Here is a 21,001-nt window from a genome sequence, read left to right on the forward strand (position 1 = left end):
TGGTTTTTCAATTCCTGTCTTGGTGAGGCTCAGGTTCTTTGCTGGATTTTGAAGACTTGAGGGATTTAATAGTTCTCTAGGGCTCTGAATTTAGACTTCTTCAGAGTTCCATAGAATCATAGAAAAATCAGAGTTGGAAGGGACCTCAGGAGGTCATCTAGTCCAACCTCCTGCTCCAAACAGGACTGACCCCAACTATCTCATCCCATACAAAAGTTTCTCAACTTTTGGTCTTTGTAATAACCTTATTGTAGTGTTTTTGGGTGTTTAAGTGAACACAAAGTTAGTACAGAAAGGTTCTCAATCAGAATAGCAAAGTATAACTTTTAACAAGTGAAATATTTTCTCTCTAGCATTGCATTATGAGCTTATGCAGCGGCAGTTACAGTGAACTAGGCTTACAGTTGATCACCGACCTCCTTACACTGAGGAATAGTTCCTATTGGCTAGTAAGGACAGAACTCCTGGAAACTCTTGCTGAGATTGATTTCCGGTAAGCACGTATTATTTTTTCAATAGGCTGTGTTGTGGCTGTATAGCAGGAGTGGGCAATTATTTTGGGTGGAGGGCCACTTACTGAGTTTTGGTAAGCTGTCAAGAGCTGCATGGGTAGCCCCACCCCCTTACAAGTGCCTTACCCCTGGTCACCATGTTGGGAACAGAAGTCCTGCCCCCAAACCTCTGACCTTTACCACCAGAAGTCCATCCCCTTGTCCCTGGAAGTACTCCTTTGGAGAAGAGGGTTTGCCATCTTAGGGGGGAAAAAAAACAAATTGCATGTTAAAAATCAAACACCTATAATATATTTTAATTCAATAAAAAAAAAAAAAAAATTGTCCTGATATGTGTGCATTTGTGGTGTATATGCAGAAGTGATTTTGTGCATGGATGGGGGCTGGCCTGTAGGTGGGCAGGGAAGTGGGAGCGTGGGGCCTGCACCAATGTCCTGGGGCCAGCGCTGGCGGGGCCCAGAGTGGGGCGGTAGGAATGTAGGGTGTGGGCTGGCAGGGGTCTGTGGAGCCAGGCTGGGCTGCACCAGCAGGGAGAGTGGGGTGCTGACTTGGCTCCATAGAGCCCCTCCTGCCAGGACCCTGTGCTCCTGCCACTCTGCTCTGGCCCCAGGACACTGGCGTGGGCTCTGTGCTCCCACCTGGCTGCCACTGGGTCCTGCTTGTCTGCTCACTTCCAGTCCCCTCAACCCAGCCCTGCGGTATAGGTACATCTTTGACAGGAGCCAGGGGCAGATGGATATTAATTTTTCTAAATTGTTTTAGGGGCCCTGTGGGCCGGATGCAGCCTGCAGGCTTTATTTTGCCCACCCCTAGTGTATAGATTGTTACTTAGGAGAATCAACTCATGAATTGAGAATTCTAAATAATCTGAAGAAATAATGAACCTTTATGAAATAAACCCTTCACCTTGCCTGGTCTAGAAAGCTTCTTGTAATTTCAGCATTATCAGGATTGGGTACAGCCAGTTTTTACATGCATGTTTTCAGTCAGCTAGGGTCTGACCGGAGTTGGGCAACTATTTTGGCTGAAGGGCCATTTAATGAGGTTTTGGTGTCCTTTTAAGGGCCCCTCCCTGCATACCCCTGCCCCCGGGAACCCACCCGGAGCTCTCTCACACCCGAACCCGGAACCTGCCGGCCCTGTCTGCAGCTTATGTCACCACCCGCCTGGCACAGTGGAAGCAGCACCAGCATTGACTGTGGCCATGGCCGGCAGGTTCTGGGTGGGAATCACAGTGTCTGCCCATGTCCATAACCAACGCTGCCACATCAGCACTGGACAGAAGCAGTCTTGCCTGCCCACCCAGCATGTTGGAAACTACCTTGACTGCCCAGCACCATGCAGTGGCCAAGGCTGGGTTTGCCCACGTGGCAGATCCCATGAGTTGGCATGCACCTGCCTGTGGGCTGGATCTGTTCTGCAGGCCATATTTTGCCCACCCCTGGGTTTAGATTGATCATCACAATTCAAGATGCATTTATTTTGGTACAGCAGTGAGTGCCTATAAGTTGGAGGTGCTGCTCTTCTGTTGACTTTTCTCAAAGCACTGTCTGAAAGATAGAGAAGATAGTATGAAGCAGCATCTCCTACAGATGACTTTTAGGCATTTTCAGATCCTGACAACCAATCAGAGACCCCCCCCCCACTATACCCAGTGAATTGTATTCCTCTACTGTCCCAGTGAGTCATGGTTTCCATGTTGCTCACAAAACATGAAGAAGCCTTACTTGTTTGGTACCAACCTAGGAGAGAGGCTGTAAGCCTCACTTTGATACATCTGAAGCAAAATAGGTGCTAATAGTCTATTGATGTAATGAGCTCTGCAGTGCCTCTGGTTTCTACTTAAATGTCAGGCCTGTCTCTGACATCATGTGTAACAGCATCAGATAACTCTAGTCATAGCAACAATGAAGAAACCTATGCCAGGCACATTGCTGTTGTCAGACTCGTATAGAATCAAAGCAGTGCCATCAGTAACCTCTAGCTCTGTACTGTTTCTCTCCCAATGAGACAACTAGTTTTCCTAAACCTATCTCTGAGCTAAAAGATTTTTCGGATCTGATGAGGTGATTAGATCCTTTTTTAATTGTGTACAGAGCAAAGTAGAGCCTCAAAGAGCATTGTCTGTTGCATTTATAACAACTGACACGCATAAAATTGATGAAAGGGTAAGAGAGGCCTTCAGAGAGACTGTTTAAATGTGTTTTAGACAGTATGTATACCTCTAGGTCGGGGTGGGTAAAATAGTAGATCCAACCAGCAGCCAGACTCTATTTCCCAGGAGCCCCTGCCTGTATGGCTGGGGCTAGCCTCCATGGAGACCCTAGCTGCAGCTCAGATGTGATAGCAAGGCTGGGACTGCCATGAAGACTGGCCCCAGCTGTGCTGGCAGGGTGTGTGGCAGGACAGGGGGCTGCTCCGGAGCTGCTGGGATCTTGCAGCGGGGCAGCTTGGTTGGGGCCAGGGCAGAGCCACGATCTGCAAACTGCACGCTCCGGCCAGGGGTATACAGGCAGCAGATCGCGACTCTGCCTGGCTTGGGACGACCCTGTCACTGCCGCAAGGAGCCAGGGCAGAATTGCGATCTGCTGCCTGCGTGCCCCTGCCCAGAGTGTGCAGGTTGCTGATCATGGCTCTGCCCTGGCCTCAACCAAGCTGTCTCCACCGTAAGATCCTAGTGGCTCTGGAGCAGCCTTCTGCCCTGCCAGCATGGCTGGGTCTGGTCTCCATGGCAACCCCAGCCTTGTGCTATCACAGCGCAGCTCTGGCTGGGGTCTCTATGAAGACCAGCCCCAGCCATGTGGGCAGGGGCTGCTGGGAAATGGAGTCCACTCTGGCCAGATCCTGCTTATGGGCTGGACTTTTCCTGCCCCTGTTCTAGGTATTAGCAAAAAGATGTGCTCCTCTCCCTCTCTCCCATTGTCTCTAGATGCCTTGGGTCTCATTCTGTTTAAGCCCAGACAATCTCTCCTGCCTCTTTGAATACCATCGTATTAACTGAGACGTAAAACAGTAATATGGAATTCAGTCTGTGCTTTTACCCCTTGCTATACCTTAATGTAGTGCAGCCCTCTGGTTTGATGCAAACTTTGGTAGGGTGGTCTAAGTAAGACTCCTCTTAGTTGTCAACATATTTTCTGCTTAGAGGCATGTTATCTGTTTGCCATGACTTGTCCTCTTAATTGGGAGTCTTACAATATGGAATTCTTCCAGAGCGAGGGAACTAAGAGGTGGTTGAGGCTATGCTATCCCTTTATGCCCCCAGCATAACCCCATAGAGCTGTGTGGACTTTTAGGACACAAGCATGATCCTAGAGGAATCAGAATTTGATCTGGCCTACATGGAATATTTGGAGGCTTACATGGGAATCTGTATGGATAAACATACCTTTACAAAGCATACTTAGTGTGAGATAATTAACCATTTTGCTACTTTAGTCAGATCTTAGGTCATCATGCTGCAAGATTTAAACTCATTTCCATATATTTATTGCCTTTTGGAAAAGAGAAGCTAAGATATGCTAATTTTGACTTTTTCAGCTGAGTACTAAACATTTTAACTTTAGTAATTACTATGTAACAATTAAGAAAAATCATGACTTTGATTAGAAATGTAGTTTGACTTTCCCCTTTTTTATCTTAAGGTTAGTCAGCTTTTTGGAAGGAAAAACAGATAATTTGCATAGAGGAGTTCATCATTATATTGGTGTAAGTAATATCTTTTGTGTAGTGTATCAAAATACTATTTGGGGATTAAAATATTGTTTTAAAGAAGCATTTGTTTAGGTGCATGAAGCCTGTTAAAGTTAATGGGGTTTATACACATGCTTTGCTGAAATACGTTTCATATTTTATTAATAGAGTAAATATTATTTTCTTTGCCTACTGTGATATATAAACCATTTGTAGGTTGATTTACTTTAAAAAAACGTAGAATGTTTTATTTCACATAACTAAATAGTCATGAGTGTAGAAGCAAAATAGTCCTATTTCTCACTAGTATGCACAAGGAAATGTAGTTTTACATTTTAGTATTTCACTGTGTTGGTTAGAGCAGTGCATTGTCATAACGTATTTTCATCTTTGCTTATGCTGATTTATCTCTGTAGCTGTTGAAACTGCAGGATAGAGTGCTCAATAATGTTGTAATCTCTCTGCTTGGAGATGAAGACCCAAGGGTGCGACACATAGCTGCAGCTTCTTTAATGAGGTATAAATTTAATAATGCATTATCTAGTTGTAGGTACATAACAAATTAATGCTTAGCACTTATGGTACTTAACGCAGGAAGCAGTATTTTAAAAAATGCAAACTTGGCATCTGGAACTCCAAATCTGACACACAGTTTGGTGGTGCCTTACATTCTGTGATGCAGTTTTTCAAAGCAATATACAAATGTTTCGTTTTTTTTGCAATACTCCTTGAAGTATGATGGTCTCTGCTGTACAGAAGAAGAAACTGATTGACCTTTGGAGATTGTGACTTGGCCAATGTAATTGAAGGAATTGGTGGGACAGCTGAGACTCGGTCAGGAATTTTTTACTGCCTTTGGCCTTCAGGAATGAGCACAACCGTTCTGCCCAGACTGTTACAATGATGTTTCTCTGCGTGTTTAAAACTTCTGGACATTCAGTTTAAATTAGTAAAACTTGTCCAAATGCATGTTTGCTGTTACCGTAACAAGATGAAGGTGTTCTCCAGGTACAGATACTGAACAGTAAGCAAACAGTCAGTGGTTAGACCCCTGTTAGAATTTAAGCACTTTAGAAGGTTTTTAAGAATGTTGAACGCAGGGGACAGAATTCTTGGGGTGTTCTGTTGCTGTATGGGAGATGCTTGGTGGTTTAGTCTCCCCTCCCAGTTTTCCAGGATAGTGGCTGTTAGCACTTTTAAGAAGAAAATGGGAAGTATGTTGAATCTAGAAAAGTACTACCATTTAAGAAGAGCAGTTGTGTGCCTGTGTGGATGCTGCTGCCACTTGATGTGGGTGCTCCAGATGTTGCACCTCACGGCTCCAGCCTCACCCTGAGTGCCCCCACGCATACCCATGCCATACTGTGCCTCACTGTCCCCTGCAGCAGGCATAGAGTACAGAAGCTGGAGCAGGAAGGAGTAATCTGAAGACTCTATCTGCTATTGCAACCAAAGTGATGGGGAGAGTTGCAGCTGATGAGATCTTGGGGGTGGGGGGTTCAGCTAACCTCTCCTAGGTTGCATGTGGCCCACAGGCTGTCAGTTGGACAGCCCTGTTGTAGTGGATTGTTTCTTTTTCTTAAAATTTCCCCGTCTCCAGAGTGATTCCATTAGTAGTGCTGACTTGAACACTTGGGATCACGATTTGAATGTATAAGGCTAAGAATAAGATCAGAAAAATTAAAATTTTAAAGTGTCTGGTACAAAGAGAAGGGCCTGAAGGGCTAATGGGACTTCAGTCAATTTTGATTTTTAAGGATTGTCATAAATTTATATAAGCCTTCTGTCTAAATTGTACATGCCTCATATAATTCTTGTAATACCTTCTTTTTTTAACATGTTGCTTACTGGATCTGTCGTCTTCTCTATTTAAGGCTTGTTCCAAAGCTGTTTTATAGCTGTGACCAAGGACAGGCTGATCCAGTAGTGGCAGTAGCAAGGGACCAAAGCAGTGTCTACCTGAAACTTCTGATGCATGAGACTCAGCCTCCATCTCACTTTGCAGTGAGCACTATCACCAGGTATGGTACATGGCTTACTTTGCCTGTAACTTGAGGCCAAAATTTTAAAAATTCTGTTCAATTTCAAGTTATGCTGGAAGTATTCAAATGCATATTTAGGCCCTAATCATGCACAGACTTAAGGATGTACTTAACTTGTTGGACTGTGAGTAAGTGTCCTCACTTATTTCCAGCAAGTATTTTCAGAAATGGGGCTCTGTGGGCATCAAAATGAAAAAACGGCTATGCTTTATAAGTACCTTCATTCTGAAGTTAACCAGAGCTTCTTATTCTTATTGCCTTTGAAAATAAACCTTTTTATATGGAATCCTAATGTTGGGGTCTGTACTTTAAAATAGTTTTTCCTCTATATTAATAAAGCAGGTGAAATCCATGCCTTTGCTTGTATTCCCTTAAATTTAATTTAAAATGATTAAAACTTAACCCTATCAGTGTAATTATTATCTTTGTCAGCTGTGGTATCTGGTTACTTTTTGCACTTCATTCATTTTCTGATAATTAAAGTAGACTGAACTGTTTAGCCAGTTGACCTTCTAGTTTACATATATAAACACAGTGCTGTTTTTGTGTTTAGATGTTCAATAATATAGGAAATAGCTAAATTGTGGCAGGGGAGGGAGTAGCTATTTGTTTGTGTTTTTAATCTTTAAAAAACAAACGGCTATTCTCTCCCATGCCACAGTTTAGCCATTTCCTGTATTATTGAAAATGTAAACCCCACACAGCCTTCCAAGTGGAAAAAGTGTATATTGGTTATTTCCACATGCAGCTTGAAAGATAATTGACTAAACTAGCCTAGTCTTGTGTGTTCTATTCCCCCCCCCCCCATTGTACTGTGGGGGAAAAAGTATAAAAGTATTATTTTTTTGGTATTTCACAGGTACTTAAAATGGGACAATGCGCTTGTACATTTATAGGGTTCCAGAATACAGATTTCCCTTACTTTTATTCTGTACATGTGTTCCTGGAAAACAGTGCATAACTCAAATTTGCATAAAGGGAACCCACTCTACAGTATAACAAATAGGGATACGTTCCAAAACCATGACTACTGACCCCCAGACCCATTTCTACCACTTTTACAAAACTATTTTGGTACTCACCAACAGCAGACATTACACACAAGCGTAGGGCACTGTCATAACAGGGATGGCAACTACAGAAACACTTGTCGCAGACAACGAGCAAGGAGCACAAATCCACCTTGGAGAGTCACACGTCACTCCCACAACGCAACGTACAGAGCTGCTGACTGCGGGCTTCTACCACACCTATCGGATATGAGTGAATTTACCTTGCATATAATGAATTTTTGGTATAAAAAGGGTCATCGCATAAGAGCGAATTTGCACATACCTAACCCACATAAAGTGAGGAAACCCTCTAAAAGGCTTTGTTCCAAGAAAAATGCAACATCTGTTTTTGGTTCATTAAAATGTCACGCAACTTTCCTTTAACCTGTCATTCACTTTTAACAAAATATGATTTGTTTTTATAGTCCTCCATTTTAACTGTATGCCTCTTTAATTTCAGAACGTACAGAGGTTACAATATGCTGCAAAGTCCAACAGATGTCACTATGGAAAACAACCTTTCCAGGGTTGTCTCTGCAATTTCCCATGCATTGACAACATCAACTACAAGAGCGCTTACAGTGAGTAGTCTCCATAGTATTTATAAATCCAATTTAAATTGGATTTGATACTTATTATTCTTGCCTGTCACTATTTCTATTAGTAGGTAGTGAAAATACTTTAAAGATGTAAGTGTTGCATGTTTTGGTGCTGTCTTCTGCAGTGTTGACACAGACACTGATACTTTCCCAAATTCTTTCAGTTCGGCTGTTGTGAAGCTTTGTATCTTCTCTCCACAACATTTCCAGTCTGCACCTGGAGTGTAGGATGGCACTGTGGGTATGTTCCTTCATCAAGTATACAAGCTTCTAGAATTCATATTTACAAAAGCAGAGGACACTCGTTCAGGTATCAGAAGCCCTGCTTTAACTATTCGCTATTGAGACTCAGATAGCAGTTTTAAACATTTTAGACTGAAAGATCTAAAATGAAATTTGTGGCGGTCTGGCACTATATCAGGTACTAGTATTTTCCATCATCTTCAGTACACTTGTCCAAATTCTGTGGCTGATTTTAACTATTTGAATAAAATAGAGAAAAAACAGTGTTTTGCTCTGTGTTTTGGCTATTTCCATTTGGCAGAAAAAAAATGTTCTTGAATGTCTTGAGCAATGCTGAACTTTTCTGGGGGGCTGGGTTGTTAAATGACTCACCTTCATTACCTTTTTCTAATAACTATCGCCTCGTGTCAGTTTTGTAAGTGATGTGCAAAGGAAATTCATGTTTGTCTGCTTGTATAACAGTAAGAATGGCAGATACCTTCAAAAGTTGCCTTTGTTATGTATGTAAGTCACTTAGATCATGGTAATAGTCAGTGAGGCATTGGTAAAATGCATACTCCTACCATTCGTATGGATAAAATGATTTTGAAAGTACCAAGAGTTCTGTTTGTCTTCAGGGCCCCTGCAGTCCTTTAATCTTAAGATGCGAGTAACTGGTTAGACATGTCTTAAGTTGTAACCTGGCCATACATTAAAGCAATTCACGGTGTCATAGAACAAGGAATGAGTCACAAAGTCATTCCACAAAAAATACGTAATCACTTTGTGACACTGGTTCCTATTATGACATCAATAATATATTTGGCCAGGTGCGCACCTGTGGCTGGAAGCCCTGTCAGCTCATGGGGCTCCCAGTTGTGGGAGTACATTATGCACCCCTTCAACTAGGAGCCCCACTAGCTGTGGGGGTTCCCAGCTGTGGGAGCTTGCTACCTGCCAAGTCAGTGGGATCCCAAGTTCTTCCTACACTGGCAATAAGGTGTGAAGGGAACTGGTGCTTGATCCTACAATCAAGCCTCCTGCCATGTACTTGTGGTATGGCAAGAAGTGTGATTTGTGTGGATCATGCATCAGATCCCATTGCACTGTGACCTGCATACCTGGCAGGAGAAATCTACTCACTGTAATTGTGGCCTTGTTAATTCTTGTTTTGATCCTGTTCTTAAACTCTGTGCGGTTCCAGTTGTTCTGTAGAATCCTCTACTGCACATATTCAAATATAGCAGCAGATTTTTGTATGTTCTGTGGCAATGTACCACTGCTTTGTTTGGTAGGGGATATCTTTGTTTGTTCGAGCCTTCTAGGTCTTGAGTAGTAGGGCTGTGCAAAGCTTCTCTGGCTGCTTTGTTTTGACACTGTTTCGACTAGTTTCGAGCTCAAAACAGTGAAATCAAAACAAAGGGCTTCAGAACAGCCTTGAAATGAAATGAGGCCAGTCAAAATATTTTTTGCAAGTTTCAAAAAGTTGAGTTTTGAAGCACCATCTAGGTGGCAGGAGGCAGGGGAGAGCCAGGGCTGTGCTCTGAAAGGATCTGCAGCCCCATGTGGCTCAGCTCGGGGAGCACAGTCATGGCTCTCCCAGCTTCCCACTGCCAGGTTGTGCTCCATGGGGCTGGTGGAGCCAATAGGAGCACAGCGCCAGCTCTGCCTGCCTCCTGCTGCTGGGCTGCGCTTCCATCGGTCCACCAGCCCCATGGAGCTCATCCCGGTGATTGGAGGCGGGCACAGCTGGCTCTGCCTGCCACACTGGGCTGAATTCCATGGGGCTGTGAGCTGCTGGGCGCCGAGCCTGGTGGAGGGAGGCGAAGCACAGTGCTGGGGCTACGCTCCGCCTCCCTCCACTGCTCTGCCTCCCTCCACTGGACTCGGCGCCCAGCAGCTTGCAGCCTGGTGGGGGGAGGCAGTGCACTGCGCCAGGGCTGTGCACTGCCTCCCTTCATTGGGCTCAGCGCCCAGTGGTTTCCAGCCCCTTGGAACTGAGCCTGGTGGGGGGAAGCGGAGAGCAGTGCCGCGGTTGCACTGCTTCTCTCTCCACTGGGTTCAGCTACCAGTACCGGTTGGTCCCAGGTGGCAGCAGCAGCCTTCAGCCTGCACCCCCGGGAGGGCTACGGGACTCTGCTGAACTCCTATGGGTGTGCAGGCCCCCGCTCTGCCTGTGATCACAGGAGGCTGCTCCTCCTCCAGTTTCGTGCTTCCCCATTATAGCCTATGGGCAAAACATCAAGACAGTGTTAGAACAGCAAAACTGGTTTGATGAAACGGAACAGTGCTTTCAAAACTAAACTAAACTCGAAACACTGTTCCGTTGAAATGTTGAAACAGAAGTCAAAGTGGAACGGTGCTATTTTGCACAGCCCTATTGGGTAGTTGAATTTTCATGCCATCCTGGGCCAGAGCTTGTTACTAGGCTTCTTACCATAGACCACAAATCTGTCCATCTGTTGGTTCCCCAACCCACCCCTCCAGAACTCGGATTCCTGTGCTTTCTTTACTGCTGATACATGATAGCTCTACTGCGATAGTAAGTACAGGTATAGAGCAGCAAGAACAGCTGCTGAGGAGGGTGCTTTGGAGAGGATGTGTGGCTTGGTGGAGCTCTCTGCCACTCAATCCTGCTTGCACATCAGGTCGGGTTGTATTGCCTCAGGCCAGATCCATCCTGTTTGCAGGCTGGATCCAAACCAGGGGTTGCTGATTTCTGTTCCAAGCATTATTACTTATTGCTCTTGGTTCTGCTGCCACTGGTCAGCCAAAAATATAATAAAGCCATTGCTGCCATCTGGTTGCATTTTGCAAATTCATGGGGGTTCTTTTCCTACTGTTTTCATGGGCCGAGAGATCTTGTTCACACGTTTCTTTGGGTGCTAAGCACTTTGTTTCTTTATCTATGGAAATTGTTTTTTGTTTTTTTATTTTTTAAACTTTCCTGCTTTCCCTCTTCAGAGTCCTCCCCTCCCTCCCCTACTTCAGCACCTGGCTGTCAAAGGGGAATCTTTGTCCCAGTTTCATTACTTACAAAATCTTTCCACTTCTTTGTCTGCCTAAAGCTGTGTTGTGAAGTCTCATGTTTTTTAAAGGACAGTTGCTGTTTTTTGTTCATCATTTGTTCTCTTTTCTCTCTGTGCTAGGCCCAATTTTACAGTATTATGAACAGCTGTCCAGCATCCCATGTGCTGCATCTGTATGCTGAAAAGCAATGCTTCATTGTACTATAATCTTGTCAAGTGAAGTAGGTTTAGACCTGAGTAGACCAGGAAATGGGGTTGGTGATTTTAATAAAGTGTGTCCTCCTCAGTCAAGGCCTGAACTTCTGGATGTCAGCCTCTACGTATTGGCTTCCTTGGTAGAGATCCCATATTTTGAAACACATTCAAGGTTTTCAGGGCTTTCTACAATTTACCCTGTTGTATATCTCAGCTCTTGTTTCCTTTACTCCACTCATCTTACTTGACTACTTTATCCATTTTATTGAAAGTTTCTGCCTAATCATGTCCTGCATAGGGCCGTTTCTTTATTAGAGTTCTGCTTTGCTTCCTTTTACGAAGGCTTTACAAGCTATTATTATCTGTCTAGATATATAAATACCAGGGTTAGTGGTTGATTCCAGGAAGGTATGACAGGATAGATCGCTATATGCCCCATTCATTTACTTTCCCTCTAAAGTAGTAGTAGTGGCCAACAAGTATGGCATGTCACAAGTTAAGCCCCCTTCTTTCTCAGGTGTCCCCGATTTCCGCCCCTCGCCATAGGCATACCTGATAGTTTGCATGGGATGGAGTAGCACCGTGTTATCTGCAGGTCCTTGAGGTGGTGAAACCTTTGCAACCCATTACCTCCTCAGGGCAGCTTGCATCCTTGGACCCTGCATGCCTGGGTCTGACTGCCCACAGAGGACCACTGGGGTCCCTGCTCACCCCTCAATGGGCAGCCCCTCAAAGCAGCCTGTTCCCCCCTCAGTGGGCAGCAGGAACTCTTAATGGAGTTGACCCTGATCTCACCAACAGGGCCTAGCTAGCCCTTTCAGGGCTGCTGTTCTTAGGGTGATTTCAGGTGACTCCATGGAGTGATGGGATGTGGTGTCCCCATGGCTGTCATGGAGTGCAGTGGGGCTGAGGGCTCCTTGTGGTGCACTGTTGTTCGAACAACCAGTCCTAGTGTAACTGGGAGGTAACTGGAGAAGAGGGTTTTCCAAAGGGTGGAACTGACATGTACAGGATTGTATGAGGAGCTCCCCACTGTTTTTGGGGGCATTGCCCTCAGCTGGTGAGCAACACTTAAAAAAATCGCTTAAAACAATTTCAGTAATAGAAAATATAAATGAAAATCTGTGTCTCAGATGGTATGCTGTGAATCTGACCTTTTTGCAGTACCTTTGCCAGTTGCAGTTCTCACAAACATACTTACAAGGGATCTCTGCTTAAGCAGCGAGTGGTGAGAGGGGGGCATGGGGAAGCCACCAGACCCTGCTGTGCCTGCAAGTCTGTACCGAAGCTGCAGCCAGGGAGCAGAGGGCAGGTGCCAGCCCTGCTGTGAAGCAGAGCGCCCCATCCAGCCCAGAGAGCATGCTGGGATGCTGGGGGACTCATTTAATTTAAACCAGCAAGGGGGTCTGGGACAGACATTGCATAAACTGGTTTGAGCCAAATCAGTTAAACCTGGCTGAATGTAGTATATCAGACTTATCTCAGACTGGTTTCAGCCATTTTCAAACTGGTTTATGTGCACTGAACATCTGTTCTGTTACAGGTTTAAACCAGTTTCTGATCACCTAAACTGGTTTATGTGCAACTTCTGTCCTTTGTAAACAACTGAAAACCGAAAAACACTATGAATAAATATTTCCGCAAATCAGGGGAAAACACATTCATTGCCAAGCCATTTGTGTGTTAACATTAGGGATTTCTTTGGTTTTGAACCAGGAGTGGCTTGCCAGATAGTAACACCATTTTGGGCAGTAGCCATGTACCTTTGTATTCCAAATTCCATCTCGCTCAGACAAAAACTTATGACAAAAGAACGGATGGGATGTTAAATATTATGCCCATGATTAGCATTTGCCAGCTTCTCTTGAGCAGTATGTGCACAGTGATATCACTTCTCTGATCTCATCATTAATTTTTGCAGCAGTTTAGAAATCCCTGCTTATAGTTGTGAAGGGAACTGTCTGTACATGACAGTGTATTGTTTTTATTCTGAGACTACCCATAGCTCTTGGAGGATTTAGACAGCTGCATTGTCTAAAGATGCCATCAGCACTGGAGAATCTGCCCCATTCCTTTGCAGTTTGTGTATACCAACCAAGGCCTTGCCAAGTACCATTCCCATGTGCTTGACTTGGGACCTTCAGGGGCAAAGCACGACTCTGTTGCTGTTGTGCCTTCTAGGGCTTAGGGCTTACCCCCTCTGTAGTTTCAGTGTACAAACTACTGTTGCCCAAAGAGTGTGCAGGAAATGGAACAGCAAGAGCCACTGGAAGATGTGGGTGTGGTGAAACATGAACAAGAGGACTAGTGGGATAGGAATCAGAGCAAGCATGGAAATCTGCAACATAAACAATGGGTTTGGCAATATTGTAAGCAACTGAAAACCAATGTTACAACTATAAGCAACTAGGTAGCCTTTAATAGGGGCACTGCTAGCTTTGCTTATCACTTTCTTTTTGCAGCTTAGAGTGGGAGCATTTAGAGTCTTGAGTATCCATCCATGTCCCGTTTTATATAAATCATCTGCTCCTCAGAGCTCTCTGTAACTGACTGGGAGGACTGTGGTCAGGGACCCAGCATGGATTGCTCAGTGCTGGCCAGTGATGGGGCTGGTCTTGCTCAGGGCTCCCTGGACTCAGAGTTCGTTATCAGGTCCTGGTCCAGGGCTGCTGGGCCAGGCTTAAACCAGGATGTATTGCCACTGCTTGCTTGAGCGGTACAGCAATACCTTTAATGGGGCAGCTGTGCCAGCTGCAGCCCTGGGCTGCAGTGAAGATGGTAGGACTGAGTTCTGTTGTGGAGCAGCCAAGCAGGGTGAGGGGGGCCAGAATGGGCTCTGCTGCCCCAGTCCCTGCAGGCTTCCCAGTTATGGCAGTAGGGCCCCAGAAAGCTGTACCATACTCTTCTGGCACCAGACTGCACTTTCTTCCCTCCCCTTTTTGCTTCTGCCTCCAGCCCCACTCCCTCATAAGTCCTGCCCTCTGTGCCCTGCTTGGCTGCTCTGTGATTAACGTGGTGCTGCTGTACTCTAACATTTGCACTGCAGTCTGGAATGGGAGCTGGCACAGCTGCTGCATTAGAAGTATGGCATTGCTACTAGACCTTGCATGCCACTTACAACAGCTGCCCATGCCACATCTGGCACAGGTGCTGCAGGTTGGCCACCCCAGCTTTAAATCATTTAATACTGGCCACTGTCAGGGACAGGTTACTAGGCTAGATGGACTCTTAGCCTGACTGTATAGCATATACTATATGTTCAAGGCCATTTACCCTCCTCTTCTCTCCAGCCTCCTTTTGGGACATTCCTTCTGGTCTGATATTAACTTAGATTATACGTTCTTTGGGACAGGGATTAACTTTTTTTGTAAAGTGTCATGTGCATTTATGATGCTGTGCACAGTAAAATAAGAAAATGTAAGTCTTCTGCTTGTCATCTTTGATCCCATACCATCTGTTTCGCACCTATGCAGATCCTGCGCTCCCTGTAATAATGGTCGTCTTGTTCAGTATCAAATAGTCCTGTCCATTATTAAATAGGGATTTAAGTACTGCGAGAGCTGCTGCATTCTGCCTTAGCCTTAGCTGTCCGCACACACGCATGTGTATTAAACTATATCTATCCTGGAATGTTGCCATGGCTAAGGTAGAATGCAGCACACACAAAAATAGAAGAATATTTTGATTTGGAATGAAAGGCTCTGTATAAATGTAGTATGCCACTGCTGGGAGCTCTTTCTAAAAAACTATTCAGAATAAGTTTATTTTTTAGAAGTTGAGTTCTAGTGGGTTAGGTTTAGTTAAATTAGATCTACAAGGCAAATCTGAGGTTTCCAGAAGAAGCTGTTTTTGAGAAGTTACAGGAAGTAAGATTTTTTTTTTCCAGTTTTATTCTGAAAAATGTGGTGTCAGATTCTATTCCATCTATTAGATGTGTGAGTGGTCAGCTGCAGTGCTATTCCACCCTCTGAGTCTTTGAAAAAATAATGTAAATTGGGTGAGTCCTTGTTTTTTGAGAGTTCATCTTTAGGCTAAAGTGACTAAAAGTAGATTTGTTTAATGGCTTTTCAGGGACTCATGGGGCACGTCCAGACAAGCGTGGTTGTGCCCTGTGTGGCACTGGAAACTCGTTTGCAGCATCACATACCTCACAGTTGGGTGTTCTCTGCGCTGCAATGACTGCCTGACCATGAGTTGCTCTGTTTTTTTGTTGTCATTTTTTTTTCCTGAGGATTTTTTTTGACTCCTGGATATCCGGGGGTCAAAAAAAAACTGCGGAAAAAATAAACTGGAGCAGTGCATGCTTGGGCAGCATGTTCTGTTGAAAAGTGGAGCTGGGCCACCTGGAGCTGTGCTGTGGCTGTTGGCCAGGCTCCACCTAGCAGGATTGCTGCAGCTGCAGTGCTGGGCAGCCCCCAGGACCCCAGGTAAGGCTGCCGGAGCCAGCACAGTGCTGGTCCCAGCCTCCCATACTGCTCCTAGGCTAACTTGCCGCATGCCAAAGCACATGCGACATGGGAACCAAACGTCCATGCACATCTGGATGCACCCATAGGATAGAATAAAATCAGAACCTGTGTAGTGGAAATATGCAAGTCTTAGCTCTTTGAATTTGTTAGCCTTATTCACATTCAACTTTGACAGATTTCTTTAGATAAACTGCTATTTGTGCTTTTGAAACTTGAAGGATGCTGAACCTTTTGATAATGTTATAGCGAGGTAAAATCTGGTTTGCAATAATAACTGTCAAGGCAGTGGCGTTGCCATGCATCTCTGTATAAACCTGAAGTAATGAACAGATAAAAGTGTGTGAGCTTAAATTTTGATGCATTTAAATCCATCTAGTTCTGTTGCTTTTTCTATTTCTAAACTAAATTAGTAAATCAATACATAAAATACATGACAGTATTTCACCTTGGGAAGGCTTCATGATATTAAACCATTGTTTTGTGTTTTATAGTGGTTCGCTATAGAAGCATGCAGGATGAGCAAACCCTTATATAATATGGTTGTCTGTCAAAAGATAGCATTCATTGTTTTGCTATTTCTTGTAGTAGCAAGTAATGCTTTGAACGACCTCTTATTGATTGCATCACTGCTACCATCTGGTAATTTTTGCTACAGATTGTTTTTCTTAATCCAAAATAGTAAAGACCCTATTTAAGCTAAACACTTACTAATAGTCTCAATTTAATAAGAAATAGGATTCTAACTGCAGACGTTAAGTAATTATTAGTTTGTAGCAACTGAAAATTTGCTGGGAAGATGCATGGTATGACCATTAATAATTTTAAATTTCTAGCGTTTCCCAGATGAGTCCTTCAGAGGAATCTCGGAAGAGCTGTACCATTGGAATGGCTGGTATGGTTCTGTCTCTTCTTTCATCTGCCTGGTTCCCGCTGGATCTTTCTGCACACCAAGATGCCTTGATTTTGACAGGAAACTTGCTTGCAGGTAGAAAAAAGATTGTAGGATTGCTTCATTGCATGTTCTCTATCATTCTCTCTCCATTTTTTTTACTCAGAATGCCCTACCTATGTTTATTTCTACACAACAAAAATATCTGCAAGGTATAGTGGGCAACCTGTGTGGCAAGTGTGCCACAAATTAGCCTTGCACCCTTCCTGAATTCTACTCTAATCCTGTTCTCCTGCCCAGTCTGCTGTTCTGCTTCCTGCTCTGTCACTGTGCTGCCTGCCTTCTTTCCAGTCTGCCATGTCTCACACACAGAATACCTTTTGCCACTTATGGCAAGCGTGCTACAGGTTGGCCATCCCTTCTCTAGTTTTAATAAAGTATTTTGCTTTCCTCATGTAAGCTGATTCTGTGGCCTCTCTTTCCTTCCCAATCCCACTTTGTACCATTCTATCAGGTAACAACTATAGGTTGCCTTTGGAGTTGACTTACGCTGGATCTTAACTTGTTTAAAAAAAAAAAATTGTACAAACCTATTTGCATGTTAGGCCATGTAAAATCTAGCAAGCAAGTGACCGTAGAAGTCAGACCAAGGCCTTGCATGTGATGATGATTACTATACTTCATGAGGCTAAAACAGTCTCATAAACCTTGCAGCTTCCACCTAGTCTTTGCTGGTTGGACAGGCAGACATTTGAGACCCTTTTATTTCTTGTATAGCAGTGAAGAAGAAAAAGCCTTGTATGGAATAGCAGAAGTAGGATTTGTAGGCAGCTGAGAGAAACTAATAACTTGAGAAATGGGGTGGAAATTGTTATCAGTCTTAGCCTTCACACACAAGCTGTTTTTTTGAATATGTGATTTAGCACTTTGTCCCGTGGGTCTCATTCATAAACTTAACAAACTGCACCTTAAAAGTAATTAAGCATTTTGCCTTCCTATTGGACAACTATCCCATAAGCTCACTCCTCTGATCAGTAGGAAACTTTTTTTTCTAATTTTCAGTCTAAAATTATTTATGGCTTGTCCATACTCACTTGTTCTAGTGTCAGCATAGTTCTGGAGGCTCTTCTCTTTTTCTTGTGTTTTATAATAGTGTTATGGGAAGAAAAGAGCACTGCTATCCCCTTTCAGGCTTTGTTCTGCTAGCTGAAATAAACCAGGTCCTTTAGGAAACTCTCTTAGAATGGACTGTCAGTTCTCCTGACCATCTTAATGTGCGCATAGCTCTTAATACTTAACAATACGTGTAAAATGAACCCACCTCTTAAAGTAGCTTGAATACCATGTGTGCCTTCATGATCTGAGTGTTTTAACTGACATACCATCTTTTCCTTGTCTCTTTAATAATTAAGACTCCTTGTTATTTCAGCTAGTGCTCCCAAGTGTTTGAAAAACCCTTGGACTACTGAAGAAGATGCTAATACAGGAGCTGCTAAACAAGAGGAGTCCTGGCCAGCTTTGGGTGACCGAACTCTTGTAACTTTGGTAGAACAGCTGTTTTCTCACTTGCTGAAAGTCATTAATATTTGTGCTCATGTAATGGATGATGTTACTCCTGGCCCAGCAATAAAGGTATGACTCTTAAAACTGTAGTGATATAAAGAGCTATTTCTGAAATGTGTATCTTGTTACACATGATCTGGGCAACCTATAATTAAAAATTGTATTTTGGTGATAGATCTCCAGTGCATAGCTATAGGAAAGCAAGTACAGGCAACCCCCGCCTAGTGCTCCTAATTGGTTCCAGAAAAACTGAGTGTTAAGCGAAACTGCGCTAAGTGAAACCCATTTCCCCATAGAAATGAATTTAAATCATGGTAGATTAGTTATTGCCTGCCCCACCACTGCCTCTCCCCCGCTCGCCTACCCGCGCTCCAGCCCAGGCCTGTGCTCCTGCCGCGCTGCTCTGGGCCCCTGCCGGTCCTGGCCCTGGGCACTGACATGGGTCCTGCTCTCATGGCAGCCCCACATTCGCTGCTTCTTGCTGCTGCCACCTCTCCCCACCCCCCTTGCTTGCCCGCCAGCCTCTTTGGCCCTGCTTGCCAGCCTGGGCACTGGCGCTTTGGCTGCCCCTGCCGTCCCTGGGCACAGGTGTGGGCCCTGTGCCTCTGCCGCTCCACTCTGGGTGCAGCCCTGGCCACAGGCACCAGTGTGGGCCCCGCGCTCCTCCCCTCTTTTGCCGCTGCTTCTCTTCCCTGCTCCCCCGCCTGCTTCGGCACTACATGCCAACCTGGGCCTATGCTTCTGCCACCCCACCCTCCTGCCGAAACTCCCTGATTCCACTGAGCGCTATAGCAAAACTGGCCGAGTGCTCAGTGAAATTGGGTATCCATTTTACATGAGTGCTATAGCAAAATAGTACTAATTGACACCATGTTAAGTGGGGGTTGCCTGTAAGGTTGGTAGGGACATAGAAAATGTCTTCTGAGTTAGTAGCATTGTTGAATTATACATTGTGTGTGGTGTCATCTTAGAGATTTTTAAACTACTTTTTCTCCTTGTGGGAAGTTTCCTTCTACCTCTAGCCTTTGTTTCATAAGCGCATATATTCTGGCAATATTATCAGTCCTGTTCTTTAAGCTCTCTGAATAGGATTTTTAATTACCTATCCCTTTTAATCTGCTCTTCTTTAATCTGCTCTTCATAAATGTATTCCAATAGTATTTCTACGTTCTGAGTAGACCTTTTAAATAAGTCCTTTCTTTTTGATCTGCCTCTTTGAGGAATGGCTCAGTTAGATTACAGCGTTTTTTAATTTATTTGTGTGTATGGCAGAAAAAATTGAGAGAATGGAAAGTCCAAAGAAATGAGTTTGCCACTTTCAAAATCAAATGCAAAAATGGTAAATCACATTCATCTCTTTTGTGTGAATTCTGTCTACTACATTCACAAGCCTTCCTTATTCGCAGACATTTTCATTCATCTGGTAGCACTCTTTCCATATTTATATGAGAATAAATAAATGATCTTGCAAGTAATTAGAATGAATTTATTAAAGGTTTTCAGTACTTGAGCAAAGACTTTTGACCTAGACCCATAGATGGGGACCTACCTGAATTGCAGTGGAAGTTTTGCGGTGCCTTTAATCTCACTCCTTTCACTGTGCCTCCCAATTTGCCGAGTGGCTGAAAGGCAAAGACCTTGACATTAATTGCATTAGCCACTCAGTGGGGAGGGCACAGCTAAAAGAGTGAAATTAAAGATGCTGCTGCATTGCAATTTTAGGTAGGTCCCTACCCAATGAAACCAATATACTGAACTGAGCATTGGGCTAATGCATTCATTAGACACCGTTATGTGCTACTTTTGATCTGTCCAGCTGGTTTATTATGCACCACAGGCTAATTTTGTCTAAAGAGAGGCTATTTGTGTTCCTTGGATATGCAGAATAGTTTTATTTTATTATGTTTGAAAAAGTCACTACATTTTTTTTTTTTTTTAACGAAGGCTAAATTTTGGGTCTGAACTACATACTCTCAAGGCTGCCTTGTTTAACTCTGGCTTCTTCCTAAATTTTAGGGATGTGGGTTTTCTTGTGTTCCTTTACCTGCAATTGAAGAAACTTCTGGTAATCACTTTTTTGTTTAGCATTCCCAGCTTTTTTTCCCTTCAAAAAAGACATGTCCTAGCACCATAAAACAAGTGAGATTTTTACATGCAATCAATTGTTGCATATAGGCAGGAGTAATTAGAGTGTATGCCTGTATATGTATTCTGAGTTTGGAAGAATAAAGTGTTTGGGAGATGACTCTCACACTGCCAAATATTTGTATTTTAGGCAGCATTACCTTCTCTCACAAACCCACCTTCTCTAAGTCCAATTCGGCGGAAAGGGAAAGAGAGAGATTCAGTTGAACAGACATCTGTACCAATGAGCCCTAAAAAGGGTAGTGAAACTAATCCAGGTATGGAGATTAACAGATGTACATGCTGTTTATGTGTATACATGGTGGACTAGGAAGAAAATCTTAGTTGTGTAACTCAACATACCGTGGAATGCTAGTGTTAATTTTGAAGAGGTTTGCATGGATTGAAAAATGGTTAAAATATTTTTTGTAGAGAATCATAAAAGTTCTATCCATTTGCAAGCAGTGTGGATTTCTGCCTCTTGCTGTTCTTACCAGTGCTCTTGCTGATTTGTAGTCTAAAACTAAAAATGAAAATATTTGTTCTTCATACTCCAGTGATGGAAGCTGGGTGCTTGCTTTGCTGTTCTTTTGAATACAGATATTGGGTGCT

At 43.8% G+C, this 21,001-nt stretch overlaps 1 protein-coding gene across 4 annotated transcripts in view; it reads left to right on the forward strand.

Annotated features, from left to right (window-relative positions):
* HTT (huntingtin) overlaps positions 1-21,001 on the forward strand; it is a 155,881-nt gene that overhangs the window by 47,486 nt on the left and 87,394 nt on the right. For all 4 annotated transcript variants that reach the window (XM_006262647.4, XM_019479067.2, XM_019479072.2 and 1 more), the window contains 9 exons: positions 354-493; positions 4,157-4,220; positions 4,622-4,722; positions 6,080-6,226; positions 7,760-7,880; positions 8,063-8,139; positions 16,647-16,798; positions 18,132-18,334; positions 20,541-20,667. In XM_006262647.4, the coding sequence (XP_006262709.1) occupies positions 354-493; positions 4,157-4,220; positions 4,622-4,722; positions 6,080-6,226; positions 7,760-7,880; positions 8,063-8,139; positions 16,647-16,798; positions 18,132-18,334; positions 20,541-20,667 (1,132 nt within the window). The remainder of the gene's footprint in view (positions 1-353; positions 494-4,156; positions 4,221-4,621; positions 4,723-6,079; positions 6,227-7,759; positions 7,881-8,062; positions 8,140-16,646; positions 16,799-18,131; positions 18,335-20,540; positions 20,668-21,001) is intronic.

Source organism: Alligator mississippiensis, chromosome 2 (genome assembly GCF_030867095.1).
Source record: "Alligator mississippiensis isolate rAllMis1 chromosome 2, rAllMis1, whole genome shotgun sequence".
NCBI lineage: Eukaryota > Metazoa > Chordata > Crocodylia > Alligatoridae > Alligator > Alligator mississippiensis.